This window comes from Lithobates pipiens, unplaced genomic scaffold, assembly GCF_037356315.1.
Source record: "Lithobates pipiens isolate NorthernLeopardFrog02 unplaced genomic scaffold, aLitPip1_a1.2 Scaffold_8, whole genome shotgun sequence".
Lineage (NCBI taxonomy): Eukaryota > Metazoa > Chordata > Amphibia > Anura > Ranidae > Lithobates > Lithobates pipiens.
Genome location: NW_027507903.1, coordinates 490039159 through 490060727, shown reverse-complemented (window position 1 = coordinate 490060727; position 21569 = coordinate 490039159). Strand labels below are relative to the sequence as shown.

General features: G+C 42.2%; 1 protein-coding gene across 1 annotated transcript in view; it reads right to left on the bottom strand.

Annotated features, from left to right (window-relative positions):
• The window catches only part of SYT10 (synaptotagmin 10), a 118450-nt gene that overhangs the window by 48407 nt on the left and 48474 nt on the right, over positions 1–21569 (bottom strand). Inside the window, exon 2 of the mRNA XM_077469058.1 lies at positions 17724–18081. Coding sequence (XP_077325184.1) covers positions 17724–18081 — 358 coding nt within the window. The remainder of the gene's footprint in view (positions 1–17723; positions 18082–21569) is intronic.

The following is a 21569-nucleotide window of genomic DNA, read 5'->3' as shown; positions in this document are numbered from 1 at the left end:
CACTGCATTTATATAGCAGTGATTACTGTATAAATGACAATGGTCCCAAAAATGTGTCAAAAATGTCCGATGGGTCCCTCACAATGTCGCAGTCACAATAAAAATCGCTGATCGCCGCCATTACTAGTAAAAAAAAAAATAATAAAAAATAATTAATAAAAATGCTATAAAACTATCCCTATTTTGTAAACGCTATAACTTTTGCGCAAACCAATCAATAATCGCTTATTGCGATTTTTTTTTACCAAAAATATGTAGAAGAATACGTATCGGCCTAAACTGAGGGAAAAAATATTTTTTTATATATTTTGGGGGATATTTATTATAACAAAAAGTAAAAAATAATGCGTTTTTTTCAAAATTGTCGCTCTATTTTTGTTTATAGCGCAAAAAATAAAAACCGCAGGGGTGATCAAATACCCCCAAAAGAAAGCTCTATTTGTGAGAAAAAAAGGACGTCAATTTTGTTTGGGAGCCACGTCGCACGACCACGCAATTGTCAGTTAAAGCGACGCAGTGCCGAATCGCAAAAAGTGGTCTGGTCTTTGACCAGCAAATTGGTCCGGTCTGAAAGTGGTTGAGGATAAATGTTTTATATATAAAAAAAAGCGGATCTCTGTAAGCACCCTTGTCAGTATAAATGGTTTGTCTCATCCCTGTAACTGCGACATCTGCAAGAGAGCTTGTTCTTTTGAAAAACAAAAGACTTACTGGCCATATTGCTATGTGAAAATAAAGGAAAGAAAGCTTAAAAAAGAAAACTAAGAATTGGTAAGCTGCAATTTAATACCCCTTTAATTGCAGACTCCAACCAACATTACATTTTTCATTGTGTTGCCTTGCACGACTATCCGTGCCAGCATTCCTAAATTCTTCTAATTGCTGGGATCACTACGAGATACATTTTCTTAAAATGGTTGTATAGTTACATTTTTAACTTTGACCTACAGGTAAGCCTATAATAAGGCTTACCTGTAGGTAAAAAGAATATTTCCTAAACCTGTATGGTTTAGGAGATATTCCCCTCGCAATGAGCTGCTGACTTCAACATCGCGGCTCCGGCCACTCACAGCGCCGGAGCTGCGATACCCGGAAGACACGCTGAGGGTGCATACTAGCTCATTATGCCTTTTCCCTTACAGGTGTAAAAAAAAATTCAGTGGGTTTACTCCTGCTTTAATGTATTTTTAATGTATTCAAAAAAATTGGGGAGCTGGGAGAAGTTGATGCTTATTTTCTCCTGCTTCTGCCAAAACAATTGGGGCATGTTCAGAAGGAGGGGTAGCCAAACATATGTCCTAATTTTTAAATATGTGGCTGACATTGAAGAACTGAAATCACAGCGTGATGTGCTGTGAGAGCTATGATACATTGCAGAGCATATAGTGCAGTCCGTTTAATATATATAATACAGTTCAGAGTATATAGTGTGGTCCATGTAGTATATATAATACAGTTCAGAGTAAATAGTGCAGTCCGTGTAGTATATATAATACAATAAAGAGTATACAGTGTAATCAGTGTAGTATATATAATACATTGCAGAGTATATAGTACAGTCAGTGTAGTATAGTGCAGTCAGTATATATAATACAGTGCAGCGTATATATTAAAAGTGCAGAGTATATAATACAGTGTATTGGAGTGGTTAGGGGGAACCCTATGACAGAATTATAGATTTTAAGGGGAACTCCATGGCAAAATTTAAACACAAAAACAGTGTGGGGTCCCCCCCAAAATCCATATCAGACCCTTATCCGAGCATGCAGCCTGGCAGGCCAGGTAAGAGAGGGGATGAGCGAGCGCCCCCCCCCCCCCTCCCCGAACCATACCAGACCACTTGCCCTCAACATGGGGAAGGTGCTTTGGGGAGGAAAAGTGTCCCATGACGTCCATCAATCTTCAATCACGCTGCCCGACAGACCCAAAAAATTTTTTTTTTTTTGCCCAATCACATGGGGGGGGGGGGGGGATCTGGGGGCCACCTTGTTAAAGGGGGCTTCCAGATTCTGATAAGCCCGCAGACCTTGACAACCACAGCCCAGGGTGGTCGGGAAGAGGCGCTATTCCCATCAATATGGGGACAAGGTGCTTAAGGGGGGGCTCTGTGCCCCCCTCACCCCAAAGCACTCACCCCCCCATGTTGAAGGCATGTGGTTAGGTATGGTATGGTTTAAGGTGAGGGGGCGCTCGCTCATCCCCCCTCCCCTATCCTGACCTCAAGGCTGCATGCTCAGATAAGGGTCTGGTATGGATTTGGGGGGGGGGGGCACGGCAATTTTTTTTTTTTTACAATTTAGTGTGGCATTCCCCTTAAGATCCATACCAGACCCGAAGGGCCTGGTATGGACATGGGGGGACCCATGCCATTTTTTTTTTTGATTTTCCATCTATATTTCCAGAAGCCAGCAATACATTACAGCCGCCAGCATGTTTACATGACATTTTTCCTTTAGAAATGTTATTATTGCTGCGGCACTGTTCTACACATTGCACAGATGCGCCACTTTACAAGGAGACTAAGGGGACCCCCAGGCACAATATTTAAAGGAATATTTTATTTTTATTGTTTAACTTTCAGCATTATTAAAATCAATGCACTTGAAAAAACAATTGTTTTAAAACTTTTTTTATACATTGATACATGTCCCCTGGAGCAGTGCCCAGGTCCCCATGCACTTTTTATGGCAATAACATGCATATAGGCCTTTAAAATATCATATATGTAATTCACACTGTTAACCAATTCTTGCATTCATGTTTTTCTGTGTTCCACTGATCATCTGTCACTGGCTACATCAGACATAAGAAAGAAAAGCATTCTGGAAAGTTAAAGATGATTAATTAAATATAAAACATAGATCTTTTCTCATTTTTCATCTCATTTTCCTGTTTACATCCCATGAACCGCATCCCGCTCCTTAAATTAACACGTCACCATTTGTTTAACGATAGCCAGTTAAAATCATTCAGAAAGTGTAATGTATAAAGCCTATTATATATGAAATAATTCTCCAATGCTTATATATAGGTTGACATGACATTTCTCCCAGATTCAATTAATTTTGTTCTTTTGTCTGCCAAATTTGCATACAGAAATTGTCTGTGTGTTGCATAAATTACCTCTCGTCGTTATCACACTGTCTGAACTCGTAGAGTTCCAGAGTAATTACTTTTCATAAATGTTTTGTGTCTGTCAGCAGATTGCCAGAACCTACCCTACCATCCCCCTAGCCTTGTTGATATGGAGACCAATAAAGAAGACACAAGGACATCAGCAGTGATAGTGTACAGGTTTATCACTGTTATATGACATTAGACTACACACAGGTGGGCACCAATGTGAAGAGTAATGATGGGCAGTGGGATGTATGGTGTACTATCCTTCCATTATCTTAAAGGGGATCTTTGCTGCATCTGAGTACCACAAACCCAAAACATTATTTATTTTATTTTTTATATTCAAAGCAAACTCCCCCTCTATCCATGTCTTCATGCTTTATTTTGGTTAAAAATCATTTGGAAAAACACCCTGTAGCAGTTCTGGCCGTGGCCATCTTGAGTAAGGGCAAATAATTCATGTAGCATTTACTTTCTGCACTTAGTTCAAGCATGCAATCAGGAGAGTGTGCTTAGCCGAGAAGAGCCCTCCTCCTCTCCTCCCTTCCGGAAGACTCCTGGGATGTATGACATAATTTGCCTAGCCAGGAAACCAGGAGATAACTGAAGAAATAAAAGTAAATATGAAATACTTTCCTATCTGTTTTACTATATGCTAGCAACATGAGGATTAAAAATAATCAATGTTGATTGGGAGAGTGAAGTTCCATATTTGAACATTCCAGCTCTACTAAAAAACGTAAGAAAAAACATACAAATTATTTTGATCAGATAAAATAAACGTTCTGATGAAAATTGTCTGTTTTAATTGTCTTATGTCTATCCTAATGCTGTACAGACACCAGGCAATTCTAGAAACCTTTCATTGGCTTTCAACAATGGCAGTGTTCCCTAATTTTTTATTAATATACTGGTCTTTAGTGACTGAATAAAAATTATTTGATTAGATCAATGTAAACCAACCAGTGACAACGGCAGGTACTAAGGATCAAAGGCCTAATGAGCTTAAAATTTGGTAATGCAGACAATGACATGGTGATGAATGGATGATAAAGCCAATCCCAACACTTAAGCCTTATACACATGGGCAGAATGTCAGAATGTTGGGAGACATTTGCCAGTTCACCTGACAGTTTACTGTCCATCAGACTTTTGGGAGGCCAAACTGTGGCAAGTGGAGAGTAGATAAGTGGGAGTAAAAAAAAATACATAGCAACCCTGTGGTTAGGAGTAGGAGGAATAGTGCCAAATCATTGGTGTCTTTGGGAGAAATAGTGCCCCATCATTGGTGTCAGTGGGAGGAATAATATCCCATTGTTGAAGTCAGAGGGAGGAATAGTGCCCCAAGGGCCGGGTAAAGGCAAGCAAAGGGCCAAATCTGGCCTGTGGATTGCAGTTTGGAGACCACTGATCTAAACCATAACACCAACCTTAAATGCTTACCCTGACACCAACCCAAATGCTAAACCCACAACTCAATGCTAACCCTAAATCTTATCTAAACCATGACACTAACCCGAAGCTTACCCTAATGCTAAATCTAGTCAAAACCCTAATGATAACCTTAACCCTAATGCTTTTCCTAGTGATACTGTAAGGCTTTTGCTAACAGTAATGCTTTTCAGAATACTAACTCTAATGCTTTAGTAGAGTGTAGATCCTTATGATCAGGTTCTCCCATGGAGGTTACCCTTCAGGGGTGCCCCACCTAGTACTTGCTGGACCTTGGCTTGGCAGGTCTCCTGAAGAATGACATCTACTTTGTTTCGGGCTGGGTGGAAAATGAGTACTCCGGGTCCCCATCAGGCAGGGCTGGACTGGGACAAAAATTTGGCCCTGGACTTCATCATGGCCGGCCCACTTTAATTTTGAGTGTCTCCATCAGCACTTCCCCTTACATCAGAGTGTCCTCCCTCTTCTCCCCCTCCCACGTGTACTCACAGTTTTGAAGGCAGCTTCTCGTTCCTCTCTCCAGTCATGTGATAAGTGACAAGTGATAAGGGGAGAGAGGATGGAATGCCTGCCAGCTGTCTATATCCCTCGGCAGGCTGGAGGGAGCAGAAAGCCTAATGCTCTCTCCAGCAAGTGACGGCAGCTGCTCCTCCTAACAGGAGTGAAATCGCGATCACTCACTGTCAGAGAGGAGTGGCTCCAGGACTGCACTTGACCGGCCCACTGAGCCATCGGCCCACGGGAAGCTCCCTGTAGTCCCAATGGCCAGTACATACCTGCCGTCTGGAGTCTTGTGCCCCAGGTGATCAGAACCAGAGTGCTTTCTCTTCAGGGGAGGACCATGTGTACACCCTTTGCAATTTTTTGTGGTTCACTTTTTGTATGCTCATTATTTCTATTGCACTGCAGAGCTTTAAATAAGGACCCTAATGCTTACCATGATGCTAACCCTATTCTAAACCAGTTGGTGTTATTGGTAAGTATATTCAATAGTTCTGCTACAAGTAAATTTTGTGTGGTGGCATCTTCTTCATTCAATTCCTTGGCTCTGCAGTACCTACCCACCATGCACCTTTCATTATCCACAGGCCTAAAGAGGTCATAATGCTGAATGGACTTTGTTTTACTGTAATCTAAACCATTGACCTTTGTTTACTAATAAAGCAATATGATCAATACGTCAGCACCAGGTTGGCGATCTGTGGGTGTGTTCTGGTAATAAATGTCTTAGTGTTGGCGATCAGTGTTTTATTTAAGCAACATAGTCCTTCATCACCATGTCAGTGCAGATATGGTAATCACATGTCAGTGATTGGAAGCTGTCAGCACATGCCTTTCTGATATACCTTGAAATGCACCTAGAGAAAAATACTTGTTGTTAAATATAATGATAAAAGTTAATTTTTTTTTTTTTTTTACAATTAAAAATACATTTAAAAGGAGCTTTCATAACCCTAACAATAAAAGCCCATTGAACCCTGAAAGACCCTACAGTTAAAACTGATGAATCACTGTGAAGCCAAACCTCAAAAAGTACAAAGGCAAATTATGCCGAAGTTGTTCAATGAGCAAAATTGAGAGTTTATGATTTAGCAAAATCTATTTCACTGATGTAACTTTGCTCTGTCTGAGTTGCTTGTCACTGAAATGTGATGTAGCAGCGGCATCATTCTCCTTAGACAATGTAAAGTAAAAGGCACCTAAAGAAGCATTTACCCAGGACTACATGGTAAAAATGAAGTTATTTACAGTCTTTTTCTAAATGCAAAAAATCATTATTATATGCAGATCGTGTAAGCAGCACTGTAATAAAGGGTTTTTGTCCATTCTTGAAATCCACTTTTAAATATATCCATGGAAAAAGTCTCTTAGGAAAACATCACCTAGTTGGGTACAAGCTTTAAATCGTTCAGGTAAGAGAATGCAAATAATTTCTTGCTAAACATTTCAAAGCACAACAACCCAAAAAGCCACTTAAAACTGACTAACGCAGCAGAAAATTACATGTTTTGACTATTCCTAAAAATGAATCACAGTGAGGAATGGTTGCAGAAGACAATTTTATGCCCTTTTTTAACTTCCCCTTCACAAAACTCCAGTGTTAAATCTATTAGTAGATTTAGGTACCACTTACAAATTAAAGACAAACTCCAGCTCACACTTTATAATAAATAGTTTTTTGTTTTTTTGTTTTTCCTTTTGGGATTTTCTTCCTTTTGGGATAAAGGTTTTGCATGAATAAATAAAATCAGGTCAGTTTGTTCACCCCTGTGGTTTCTCTCATCCATGTAAACTGGTACATTCTGCTGGAGAGTAAAACACAACAGACTGGCTGGATCACTAGATGAAAATATAAAAAAAAGCCTAAAAAAAGGAAACTAAGCCATCACATCTAAGAATATGTGCAAGCATTTGGCTTTAATACTGTGTTAAGGAATTTAGAGACAAATATATATATTTTATTGTACATATCAAGAAAGAAAAAAAAACAGCAACAGAGGAATACCCTCTCAGTCATCCACCCAAGCTGAATGTTGCTGACAGATGTAATAGTAGCATTCTGCTTTAAGGAATTTAAAGTGGTTGTAAACCCTCACATATACACAGTGAAATGAAAAGCCTCATATGATACACAGAGAGGAAACAAATCTCCCTACATACATTTTAATTGTATATCTGCAGTCTTCAGCTTTGTAAATTCTTTAGAAAGTGCAGACCATGTTAGAAATTGTGTTTCCTCTTCCAGCAGTGGGTGTGGAGTCTTGGCATACACTGTTTGTAAGCTGATTGGAGGAATGTCACCCCCCCCCCCCCCCCCCCATAGGCAGAGGAATGAAGAAACATGCAGAGCTGTAGTCTGAATAGACAAGCCGTCTGCTAATCTACCTCTAAGCTCCCTCCCCAATGCAAATATACAGCTGCTTTTTATCTCCTTTGTCTGAGAATTTATCAGAAGTTATCATGCTGATAACAGAAGAATGAAGCAGCAGAAAAACACGCCACTTAGAGCTTTGGTAAGAGATAAGTAAACACGACAGATATATGTGCCCAGGTCAGATTTCATGAATGGGGTTTACAACTACTTTAAAGAGGAAGTAAACCCTGATGAGTTTACTTCCTCTTTCATTCCCTGCAAAGGCAAAGCATAATGGACTACTATGCATCGCATAGTAGCCCATTATGTGTCACTTACCTGACACAGGAGTCAGCGAAGTCACCGCTGTCCCCTGTAGTACGCCTCATCCATCTTCTCGGTGGGTCTCGCAGCTCCGCCGCTGTCATTCGGCGAAGCTGCGATGACGTCACTCCCGCGCATGCGCACAGGAGCCGAGACGCGCGGCATTGCGCGGCATCTTCGTTATCGAGGATGCCACGCTCAGTGCGCCTGCGCGGTGCCTGTCTTCGGGCAAATATCTCCTAAACTGTATAGGTTTGGGAGATATTTCTTGGACCTACAGGTAAGCCTTAATCTAGGCTTACCTGTAGGTCAAAGTGGTTTGTAAGGGTTTACAACCACTTTAAAGTCACATTTAAAATGTTAAAACACCTCATGGGCAAGGAAGGGATCTCCATATGCCTGTATGTTACTACTGAGCATCCTGGTTGCCCTGAAAGACAAGAACATGGCACCTTTCTATGCTGCAGTCTCCTGTTAGCCCAGGCCTGGGGGGTAGAGCCTTCATCAGTGGCGGCCCGTCCATAGGAGGCGAACGTGCACCACTCCTCTATCTATGCATCTGGCCCCCTAATCTAAATGCAGGGCGCTGGACACATGAATTCCAATGAGGGTTTTTTTATTTTGAAGCACATGATTAGAGCCTGAGGCTCTAATTGGCTTAAAAAAAGGGTGGGTTTGGGGTGCAGAGCATTGCACCCTGAGCCCACCTACTACAGGACGTGAGTTGAATAAATCAGCTGTATGTTATCAGACCGTAGCATTTTACTCCAGGATTTCTCAGTATAGGAATATACCTTTAATGTATAATATAACCGCCCACTGATATTCAGGCATTCCCTGCTATATCGTCTACACAAATACAATTACTCTGAATACAAACATATGTTTTCATTTCTAACCATAGCAGACAGTGAGTCATCATGGACCTTTTACTGCATTCGAGTTAATGTACTCTTTGCAGTTCTTTTTAGGTCAACATGCCACTAATGTCCTTATAATATATTGTCATTCTTCTGTGCTGACTCCAGTGGCATTAATGATGAAAAAATCAAGAAATTGGCCAGCGTATTTTTTTAACCCAGATTTAGCCCACAATATTGGACTGTGTCATGTCCAATAATATAGACTACCTTCTTCCTTTTTTCTTAATCCTGATTTTGTATGCCCCCTGTGGCTACACGGAACCCCCCATTGCCGCGGCTGTTGGACTGCCCTGGAGCATACCCTTTGTGGGGGTCTCTTTGGTAAGTTGGGTGGGACCTGCAGGGTGGGAGAGGTTATGAGCCATGACACATGATTTGTTTACTCTTTTTTGTCACATTCAACATATTTTGTCATTTTTTGTTATTGCTTGATTATTGAAATTTTGACTATGTATTTATTACTACCAGAGCCATTGCTGAACACTGGTGACCATATAATACTCTGAAGAAGCCATAGTTTGGGGAAACATGTAGGGACTTGAAATGCATCAGCGACCATTCCATGCATACAGATACTTTGGGCAGTATGAATGTCTGTATATTTACTTTGCTTAGTTTTTTTATGCACCCTTTGTTTGTTTTTGTCATATATCTATGTAATAAAATTCATACTTTTTAAGTAAAATTGTATCTTCCATGTACTTGGGCACTGTCATAATCCCTAATAAAAATCCCTTTGCATCTATTTTACCAATATAAGTGATGAGGTGCCGGATTTCATGAGGTCACTCAATTCACAACCCTGTACACTTTTTTTAACCACTTCCAGCCCAAGGACATCACATGAGTTGCAGTGAGGATATCTGAATGATGTCTGCACCCACAGGCATCATTCAGGTATCATCTTTTAGAGCCGGCGATTCTGTGCACCATAAGAATGATCATAGCAGCAGTTCTGCCGCTTGATCATTCTTTCAGGTGACGGGAGGGGACATCCCCCCTCCCACCCCCTCCGGTGCTCCTCCGGGCTCTCTTGTGCCACTGGGGACCTGGAGAAAGTATCTGGTGCCACTGGATGACGAGCATAGAGATTTCCGGTGAACAGATGGTCACCAGTCGTCTCTATGATCGTCGGAGGCGCGATGGCGACGTTATGACTTCACATCCAAGCAGCGGTTGTAAACAAAGCCCCGATCGTGGCTGAAAAGGATCGATTTTTTTTTATCCCATGCTTTCCAGCCTGGAGGAGAGATGTGGGGTCTTATAGACCCCATATCTCTCCATAAAGAGAACCTGTCACACACTATTCCTATTACAAGGGATGTTTACATTCCCTGTAATAGGAATAAAAGTGATCAAAACATTTTTTTCTTAAAGAGAAAGTGTAAAGATTAAAAAAAAGTAAAATAAACAATAAAAAAAAAAAAAAGCCCCTAATATAGTGATACTTTTCAGAGAATTTATGTATTAAATATATAACTATGGCTAAATATATTAGTGTGGTGTAAAATGAATAGTAAACGCACTACAGAGATGACTTCTGCGTTTAAACCAGAATTGCTTTGAGTTATATACCCATCTGATTCAATATATAACCAGTTTGAAGGTAAATAAATAGAACAAAAGGTGTTATGTGCTAATTTGATAAGTGCAGATGATTTAGAAAAATAACTAAACACATTGTAAAAATAAAAATAAAAATAATTAAGTCTAACCTTTAAAAATATATAAATATAAAATCCAAAATAGTGATGGTTGTCATCAAAAAAATATATTAATCTCAAAAAAATTCTTTAAATTAGTAAACGCACTACAGAGACAATCATAACGTGCGTTAAAAAACACACTCAAAACTGTGTATAAAATGTCCACCCTTAATTAGAATGTTTCCAATAATAAGTATGTATAAATAGTCTCCCTAAAGTGCAGGTGCTTTTCTGTGACAGGTGGTGTGCATTTCAATCCAGTGACCACTTCCTAGCTTTCTCTCTACTGTGACTGCACACTCAGGTGAGCAATGGCCCCTTACCTTATGGTAAGGAGATAATCGCATATAAGTAATGGTCCCTTTAAGGTTCTTCTCTCCAGATCCACAAGCTTAACTTCTCCTTTAATCTCCTTATACCTCCATGGAACCCAATGAATCAATAAAGAGGGGGTACCATAGTGTAGTAATTTCACATATGTCAAATTTATAAAAAAATAAACACAAGGTACTCACACACTATTTCATTAAAATCAGCCTGTATCTGACGAGCAGCGAACTCGTATCTGTGCACAGCAACACTGAGCGTCCTTCCCGCGGTAAGTGCCACCAGTGCCAGAACTGTGTGCCCATCACTGTCAGCAATCAGTGAAAAATCAAAAGTGCTAATTTTAAAGCTTATATGCAAGTTATTGCCATAAAAAGTGTTTGAGGACCCAGGTCCTGCCCCAGGGAACATGTATCAATGCAAAACAAAAGTTTTAAAAACTGCAGTTTTTTGGGAGCAGTGATTTAATAATGCCTAAAGTGTAACAATAAAAATGAAAAATTCCTTTATATATCGTGTCTGGGGGGTGTCCTTCATACAGCTGTAAAGTAGCGCATCTTTCCCAAGTTTATAACAATACCACAGCAAAATGACATTTGTAAAAGAAAAAATTTCATTTAAAACTGCTTGTGGCTGTAATGTATTGTCGGATCCTGGCAATATAGATAAAAATACCAAAATTACCAAAAAAATTGCCTAGACCCCCCCCCCACAAAATCCATACCAGGCCCTTCAGATCTGGTATGGATATTAAGGGGAATCCTGCACCTAATTTATTAAACAAATGGCGTGGGGGTTTCCCAGGCACTATGTACTCTGAACAGCAGTATATATACTATACGGCCTGCCCTATATACTCTGAAGAAAAACTGGGCCTTAGGTGTTGGTGGCACCAGAACTCTGTAACCCCTCACAGTTACTCTTGTTGGGCGCAGAAATGTGCCCTGCATTGAAATATTATATCAAAAATTGTAATTACATGCCCCTGTTAAACGGGGGGCAGAAAAATCGGGCCTTGGTTGGTGGTGCCATAAACACTGTAACCCCTCACAGATACTCTTGTTGGGCACAGGAACGGACCCTGCTGTGAAATATTAGATCAAAAATTGTAATTACATGCCCCTGTTAAACAGGAGCAGAAAAATTGGGCCTTTGGTGGTGGTGGTGCCCTAAACCAAAAATATTGTAGGAAGCCAGCATCATCGACGTTTAAGAGGAATAGGATAGTCAGCGTAGGCAGTCTTTAAGGCATCCCCGATCTATAGCAAATGCAATCATTTACATCAGCATCAGGTGCTTGATAGCTGCTGATCCAAGACTGATTCATTTTTAGGAATATGAGCTTATCAATGGAGTCTGTAGACAGGTGCACTCTTTGATCCATTACAAACCCTCCAGGATAACTGAATGTGCATTCAGAAAGCACACTGGATGCAGGACAGGCCAGTAGCTCAATTGCATATTGAGCAAGTTCTGGCCAGTGGTCCATCCTCAAAACCCAGTAACCCAGTGGATTCTCTGTTGGAAAGGTCTCCAAGTCTACTCTTGCCCCTAGATATTCCTGCACCATATAATGCAAACGCTGGAAATGCGTTACACAAACCTTTCTTCAAGGCCTCCTGAAGATGTTTCATCCTTTGCTCCCTCTGCAAAGGCAGGATGAGTTCTGCAACTTTACCCTTGTAATGTGGATTAAAAAAGGGTTGCCAGCCAGTAATGATCCCTCTCCTTGATACCACGAATCCTAGGGTCTTTTCGCAGGCTTTGCAGAATCAGGGAGGCCATGCAGCGTAAGTTTTCAGAGGCATTCGTTTCTGAGTCCTCTGGGTCACTAAGGATGACATTATCTGTAACTACCTCCTCCCAGCCACGTGTGACTGCTTGGGTTTCTGGTGACTAAAAACAATCCTTAGAAGACTTCTGCTGAGTGTTTTCCTCTGCATCCATGTGGACACAATCCTCCTCTTCCTCCTCTTCTTCCTGTGTGTTTGGTGGGCCTGCAGGAAAGTTATTTGGATAAGGGGGGGGCTTGAGAGGAAAGGAAGTCCTCCTTTTCCTCCCGCTGTTCTGTCTCAGGTGCCTCAAGTGCCCTGTCCATGATTCCATGAAGTGTGTGCTCCAGCAGGAAGACTAGAGGGACAGTGTCACTGATGCATGCATTGTCACTGCTCACCATCCTTGTGGCCTCCTCAAATGGTGACAGGACAGTGCATGCATCCTTGATCAGTAGCCACTGGTGTGGCGAAAAGAAACCAAGCTCCCCTGACCCTGTGCTGGTGCCATACCCACAAAGGTACTCATTGATGGCCCTCTGCTGTGTGTGCAGCCGCTGCAGCATTGCCAACATTGAGTTCCACCTGTTGGGCATGTCACAAATGAGGTGGTTGGTGGGCAGGTTGTATTTCCTTTGAATGTCAGCCAGCCAAGCACTGGCATTCTATGACCGCTGGAAATGACCACCGACTTTTCTGGCCTGTCTCAGGAGATCTTGTAAGTCCCGGGTACCTGCTCAAGAACTGCTGCACCACCAAATTCAGGACGTGTGCCAAACCTGTCGGAGGGCGGAGAGAAGGTTGGTGCCATTGTCAGTTAAGGTATATGTAAAAATAGTGTATGGCCCTACCTTAATTCCTAAAATCATTAAATATGAACTAATAAAATAATTCACACCAATAATAAAGTGCAATCAATCATATATGTGCAAACATATTTCCGTAATGATGTGCAAAATTAGCTGAAACAAAGTAACTACAAACTAATTTTGCACATCATTACGAAAATATGTTTGCACATATATGATTGATTGCACTATATTATTGATGTGAATTATTTTATTAGTTAATATTTAATGATTTTAGGAATTAAGGTAGCGCCACATACTATTTTTACATATACCTTAATTGTGCAGAGATCACTTTTATATGTTGGCAGCTTCCCGTTAATATTTTTCTATTAGTGTTTCAGGTAGGTGATTTTGGTTGTGCACACTAGCACCTTTTAATCTATTTTGGTGCCATTGTCGCATACAACCATTCCTGGCTGAAGCTGGCGTGGCGTCAACCACCTCTGAGCCTGCTCCTACAGAGCTGACAGAATCTCTGTCCCAGTGTGGCTCCTGTCCATTAGGCAGACTGCTTGCATAGCCTCTTGAACGCTTATGGAGCACTGCTCGTTCAGAGGACAAATCTGCAGAAGAGGCCATAGAGGAAGAAGTAGAAGAGGGGGGGAGTAGAGAGCTGTGGCAGAATCACCACTATCAATTGGAGGCATAGTGGCGGAACAAGCTCCAACAACACTGAACCCTGTCCTGCATCCTGGCCAGCTGCCAGCAGAGTTACCCAGTGCGCTGTGAGGGAAAGGTAACGTCCCTGCTCATGCCTGCTGGACCATGAGTCAGCGGTAATATGAACCTTACTGCTGACTGCCCTGTCCAACAAGGCCAAAACATTACCTTCCACATGCCGGTAGGGAGCCGGAATGGGGTTTTGGAACCTGCCACTGAGGTACAGCACATTACACAAATTCACGAAAGGGGTCAAGTCTACCAGCTGAAAAGGCAGCAGTTGCAGTGCTAGCAATTTGGCCAAGCTAGCATTTAGATGTTGAGCATGTGGATGGGTAGGACTGAATTTCTTTTTACGGTTCAGCAACTGGGGTAGGGAAATTTGTCTGCTAAAATCAATTGATGGTGTACTGCTAGCAGACTGGCTGCAAGTACTTGGGACACCTATTTCTAGTGCAGGTTTTTGAGAGGACTGGAGGTATAGTAGGGTTGGAAATCCCAGATGAGGAGCAAAGAGAAGTCTGCTTTTTCCATTGATGTGGGTCTTTCAAGTGCTGTTGCCAATGGACTGCATGCCAGGTCATCATATGTCTGATCAAGCATGTGGTGCCCAAGTGGCTGCTGTTGGTCCACTTCTGATATAGGTTGCAAACGGAAAAGGTGTGATCTGCTGAACACATGTTGAAAAAGGCCTACACCAAGGAACTTTTAAAAGTCAGCAGGAAGTCAGCAGCGCCCTGCACCTACGGAGCTCTGCGTGTGATGCAATAGGGTGGCTGCCCTTAAGCTGCCCCTTAGAGGACATCCTGCCTCATTGGAGTTGTGCCTCCTACTCCTCCTCCTCATATTGCTCCTCTCTTCTCTCAGGCACCCAAGTACAGCCAGTGACCTCATCATCCCCTCCCTCCTCGTCACTGGAGAAAACTTGGCAGTATGCTGCAGCTGGGTAAACATGACTGCCAGTTTCTTGCATGTATCTGACACTGTGGTCGAATAATTCTGGGAACTCCTCCGTGCATGATGGTGGGGCTACAGGAGAAGTGACTGTGGACAAGGAGCCCTTTGGAATAGCCACTTTGGCAGCTGCGTTGGAAGGCAAACTACTCTGAGTCTGGGTAAAAGAGGATGAGAAGGATGAGGAAGGCTTCGTTATCCACTTCACCAACTCTTCTGAATGTTGTGGCCCAATAACACGACCAGCAGCAAAAAAAAAAAAAGGACAGGCGTGCCCCACGGCCACCACTGTTGACTGTAGACACAGAGACTGCTTGCCCTCTTTTAGTGGCCTGTGAGTGTCTGCCTCTCCTTGGTGGTCTTCCGGACATGATGTATTTTTTGTTTTGCAAAACCAAACTACACTGTATTATATACTGTGTACACCGCCTGAAGTGTATTAGAAACTGTACACACTGTATTAGATATTGTGTACACCGCCTGCACTGTATTAGAAAGTGTACTATGGCTGCACTGTATTGTATACTGTGTACACCACCAGAAGTGTAGTAGAAACTGTACACACTGTATTAGATACTGTGTACACCGCCTGAACTGTATTAGAAACTGTACTACAGCTGCACTGTATTGTATACTGTGTACACCACCAGAAGTGTAGTAGAAACTGTACACACCGTATTGGATACTGTGTACACACCTGAAGTATATTAGAAACTGTACACACTGTATCAGATACTGTGTACACAGCCTGCACTGTATTAGAAACTGTACAATGGCTGCACTGTATTGTACACTGTGTACACTACCAGAAGTGTAGTAGAAACTGCACACACTGTATTTAGATACTGTGTACACCGCCTGCACTGTATTAGAAACGTCAGCACTGTATTGTATACTGTGTACACCACCAGAAGTGTAGTAGAAACTGTACACACTGTATTTAGATACTGTGTACACCGCCTGCACTGTATTAGAAACTGTACTACGGCTGCACTGTATTATATACTGTGTAGTAGAAACTGTGCACACTGTAATAGATACTGTGTACGCCGCCTGCACTGTATTAGAAACTATATTATGACTGCACTGTATACTGTGTAGTAGAAACTGTACACACTGTATTAGATACTGTGTACAACTCCTGCACTCTATTAGAAACTGGACTACGGCTGCACTATATTGGATACTGTGTACGCCACCAGAAGTGTAGTAGAAACTGTACACATTATATTAGATGCTGTGTACACTGTCTGAAGTGTATTAGAAACTGTACACACTGCATTAGATATTGTGTACACCGCCTGCACTGTATTAGAAACTGTACAATGGCTGCACTGTAATGTATACTGTGTACACCACCAGAAGTGTAGTAAAAACTGTACACACTGTATTAGATACTGTGTACACCATCAGAAAAGTAGTAGAAACTGTACACACTGTATTAGATACTGTGTACAGCTCCTGCACTGTATTAGAAACTGTACTACGGCTGCACTGTATTGTATACTGTGTACACCACCAGAAGTGTATTAGTAACGGTACACACAGTATTTGATACTGTGTACACTGCCTGCACTGTATTAGAAACTGTACACACTGTTTCTGGACTCCTGACAGACCCTTGCATCTTTCATCCAGTGCTGCACTGATGTTTCTGGATTCTGAGTCATGGGGAAAGCAAAAGAATTGTCAAAGGATCTGCAGGAAAAGGTAGTTGAACTGTATAAAACAGGAAAGGGATAAAAAAGATATCCAAGGAATTGAGAATGCCAATCAGCAGTGTTCAAACTCTAATCAAGAAGTGGAAAATAAGGGGTTCTGTTGAAACCAAACCACGGTCAGGTAGACCAACTAAAATTTCAGCCACAACAGCCAGGAAAATTGTTCGGGATGCAAATAAAAACCCATAAATAACTTCAGGTGAAATACAGGACTCTACGAAAACATGCGGTGTGGCTGTTTCAAGATGCACAATAAGGAGGCACTTGAAGAAAGATGGGCTGGATGGTCAAGTCACCAGAAGAAAGCCATTACTATGCAAATGCCACAAAGTATCCCGCTTACAATATGCCAAACAGCACAGAGACAAGCCTCAAACCTTCTGGCACAAAGTCATTTGGATTGATGAGACCAAAATTGAGCTTTTTGGCCATAACCATAAAAACTACCTTTGGAGAGGAGTCAACAAGGCCTATGATGAAGAGTACACCATTCCTACTGTGAAACACGGAGGTGGATTGCTGATGTTTTGGGGATGTGTGAGCTACAAAGGTATAGGAAATTCAGTCTCCTGACCTCAATATCATTGAGCCACTCTGGGAAGATCTTAAACGTGCAGTTCATGCAAGAGGCTTTTCGCCAAAAGGAATGAGCAGCTCTACCATCTGAGAAATAGCACAAAAGACTTCAAGCATTGATATTAAAGGGGTCAATACACAGTATTAAGAACTGGGGCATGTAAGCTTTTGATCGGGGTCATTTGGGTAGTTTCTGTTGTGATTATGATTTCTGATGTGATTATGATTTAAAAAGAGTAAACACATTTGATTGATAATAAATGGCTTCAGCCAAACACTAACCATGAGTGGAAGAAAAGTTTCTGTGTTATCATTCATATTCTCTGAAAAATGGCCACTAAATCATAATTTCTGCCAGGATATGCAAACTTATGAGCACAAGTGTGTGTATTATACTTTGTTATTTAGATTGACAGTTTTCCCTGTAAGTAATTGTGTAGTATGTCACTGCTGAATAAATACACAAAATAATATGTTTCTTACCTTGAAGAGGATGTTGGCTCAGTGATTTGACGCTGCATTCGTGCATGTTTCATCAAATGTTCCTTCAAGGCATTTTGGACCTCAGCAGGAATATCGGGTGAAGTGTGGCTGATTTTCATTGCCGCTTCTTGCACCTTTACTGAATGCTTGCCATTCTGCTTAATTTCCTTCTTCTCGTTGGTTTCCACCATTTCAGGCGGGGCGCTGGGGATGCAGGGAGGGGCAGCCTGCATGGTGCAAGTAAGTGGTTTACTGCGCCAACACGGCCAGCACAGTTTCCAGAAGACGAAGAGGGAGACCACCAAGAGTGCCAACCCACAGAAACTGACCACCACGGCAAGGAGGCTGACAGATATATCTGTAAAAAGAAAGACATGTTTTTTAAAATGCTTCTGTCCCCTTGAAAAAGTATATATTGAATGCTATATTGGAAGTCTTTTATGCGTGGCACTTTCTCATTTGAGGGGGGCTGGGTACATAAGTGACCAATCAATTTTTTGTGTATTTTTGTTTACAGGGAGTGTGTTTTCTGTTGTGTTTTTTGCCTTTTGCAGTTTTTTGAGCATTCAATCCCTATTTGTATTTGTAGTTTTGTCTGTCTGTTCTTTTTTTTTTATGACACAAGAATGTAAAATAATGAGGTCAATAAGGGACTTTTTTGCCGCAAGAACATTTCCAGGGTAGTAAAATAAAAGGAAGTTTCTATAACGCTCAGGAACCATTTAAGGCTGGGTTCACACCGGAGCGATGCGGGAACGCCGCGAATCCGCGGCGTTTTCCCGCATCGCATGCCTCCCGCCGGCAGTTCACACTGCCCTATGCGGACTGCTGGGAGTGTCAATGAAATCTTAATGACACCCCCAGATCAGTCCGCATATCGCAGTGCGATCTGCAAACTCGGACAGGAATCGGATCGCATGGTGTGAACACCCATGCGATCCGATTCTGCTGCGGACCAAAAAAAGGGTCCTGTGCGAGTTTGCGGCGGGTGCGATGCGAATTCAGCCATACTATCTGTATGGCTGAACTCGCATCGCACAGAGATCGGATGTGATTTGCACTGCAGTGCGGTGCGAATCACATCCGAGTCTCCCACCCGCAGCGGTGTGAACACAGCCTAAAAGATATATAAATATACTTACATACAGGTAGCCTTTGTATTTAAAGCCTGCCGCTTCTCTGTTCCCCAGCTGCTGCAAGTAATCCCACCAGCTACTGTGGCTCATACTTGATCATTTTGGCATGAAATTTCACAAAAATGTCAGGAAATTGTACTGGAGTCAGTATAAGCAGCTGGTCTTGCTTACACTTACATATAAATAAAAATAATCCATTATTCTGTTTCCTTATTTTGTAGACATGTGTTCTGTTTACTTCAATGATTCCTGTTCATTATTCGAATGTGACATTTCTGTACTATACTGCTCTGATGTGCTGAACTGTAAGTTTTTTTGCAACCTTTACAATAAAACTTTTCTTGGAAAAAAAAAAAAAAAAAAAAAAAAAAATCCATTATTCTGTATGGGGGATAGAGATGGACCGCAACCCCCCCCCCCCCCCCCGTTCAGTTCACAGCAGAATTCCCGAGCAGGGGAAAAGTTCTATCTTAAACAGAGAATGTGAAAAAGTGGCCATTTTGGAGGCTTATATGCAAGTAATTGCCCATAAAAGGGACATGGGGGTCTGGGTACTGCCCTGAGGTCAATGCAAAAAAAGTTTTTTTTAACAAGGATCGTTTTTTTCAGGAGCAGTGATTTTAAGGCCTAAAGTGCAACAAAAAAAATGAAAAATTCCTTTAAATATAGTGCCTGGGGGGTTCCCTTAGCCTGCCTGTAAAGTGGCGCATCTGTAGCATATATAGAACATGCTGCAGCAAAAAAGAAATTTCTAAAGAAAAAAAACAAGTCAAATCACATTTAAAATGTCTCGCAGTTGCAAATCACCGGCACCCGGATATCAAAATAAAGAAAAAAAAGGTCCCCCCCAGTCCATACCTGGTATGGATTTAAAGGGGAACCTCATGCCAAAATTTAAAAGGAAACAGCAAAGGGTCCCCCCCAAAATCTATACCAGACCCTTATCCGAGCAAGCAGCCTGGCAGGTCAGGAAGCCCCCCCCCCCCCTTGTGAACTATACCAGGCCACATGCCCTTAACAAGGGGGTTGGGTGCTTTGGGGCACCCCAAAAGCACTTTGTCCCCATGTTGATCTGATATGCGGGCAGGGGGGTTATCAGGATCTGGAACTGGATTTAACAAGGGGGCCCCCAGATCTCGCCCCACTGTCCTCCATATGAATGAGCATGGGGTAAATTATTACTTTTTGACACATTTTTGGTGAATAGGTAGAGGTACTACCTACATACTCATTCACATGGGGGGGGGGGGGGGGGGCAGGATCTGGTGGCCCCCTTGTTAAAGGGGGCTTCCAGGTTTCCGATAGCCCCCTGCCTGCCAGGACTGATGCAAGGATTTTTGACACCCTAGGCAAAACATAATTTTGCTGCCTCCTTGTCCCCACCCCTAACTCCACCCCCTTTGCCCTGCCCATGTATACCCCTCCTTTTTAAAGAAGCGCCCATCAAATGCAAACTCGCAAGCACCCATCAATGCAGCCTACCAGTGCCCATCAAATGCAGCCTCACCAACCCCTATCAAATACAGCCTCCCCTGCGTAGTGGTAGCACGCAGACCCCCATAACCACCGGCCATGGTTCTGGGAATGAGGCCCTTCTCCCCATCAACATGACAAGGTGCTTTGGCCCCCCTGCCCCAAAGCACCCCCTCCCTATGTTGAGGGCATGTGGCCTGGTATGGTCGAGGAGGTGGGCACTTGCTCGTTCTCCCCCCTTTCCTGACCTGCATGCCCAGATAAGGGTCTGGTATGGATTTTGGAGGACACCCCATGCTGTTTTTTTTGTACCAGCAATTTTTTTTTTACTCAGCTGTCAGCGGAGAAGCACATTGACATCGGTTGATAAGGACCCCCGCGGTACAGTGGATAATAGTGATGGGTGAAAGTATATATTGCTAATACCAAGAAAAGAAGAGGTATGGAAGAAATCAATGAGATGTGGAAGCCAAAAATGAATAAAGATGATGAAATAAAATAAAACACAAACCAATTTTGGAGGTGAGCCAAAGAAAGGGGAAGGTGAATAAGAGTACAAAAAATGTAGTAACTAATAGGATTACCTTGTGTACTTGGCTGTGTCCAAGGTCTAGAATGTGGTGTGGACAACTACCAGGAGAAAAGCAGACTTCCGTGATGGTGATGGGAGGTGTGTATATATACACACACCCACCCCCGCAGCCAGACCACAGGTGTTCCAAATGGGGAGGTGCGTCATCACCTGGTCAGGCGTATGGCGCCAAGCAAGATCCCTCCCAGAGTGGCCACTGGTGGTGAATCACGTGTCGGCCCCACCATGTGATGGCACAGAAGGCCGTAGAGCATTAAGATGATGTTTCTATTATAAATTCATCCAATTATCATCTACTATTGGTCATCAATCTAAACATGGTTATCAGTTGCCCCTATATTTGTGTTTTTTTTAATCTCTTTACAGTTTTCTATTAGTATACAACCTCATGAATGGTTATAATGTATCACTGCTGTGTGTAATTATCTGACCAGTGTTTTTAATTTGTACCATGTCTGGCTGGAATGTACATTATAATAAAACATTTGTTCTTATGTATTTATTATATTTTGTTATTATGGTTATATTGTTATTATGTACTTTATTTACCAGTGGATACACGCCTCAAATAAATTCCTAATCCCCCCCCCCCCCCCTTCTCTGCATTGTTATACGGATGGCGGCACATTACCATCAGGGCCGGAA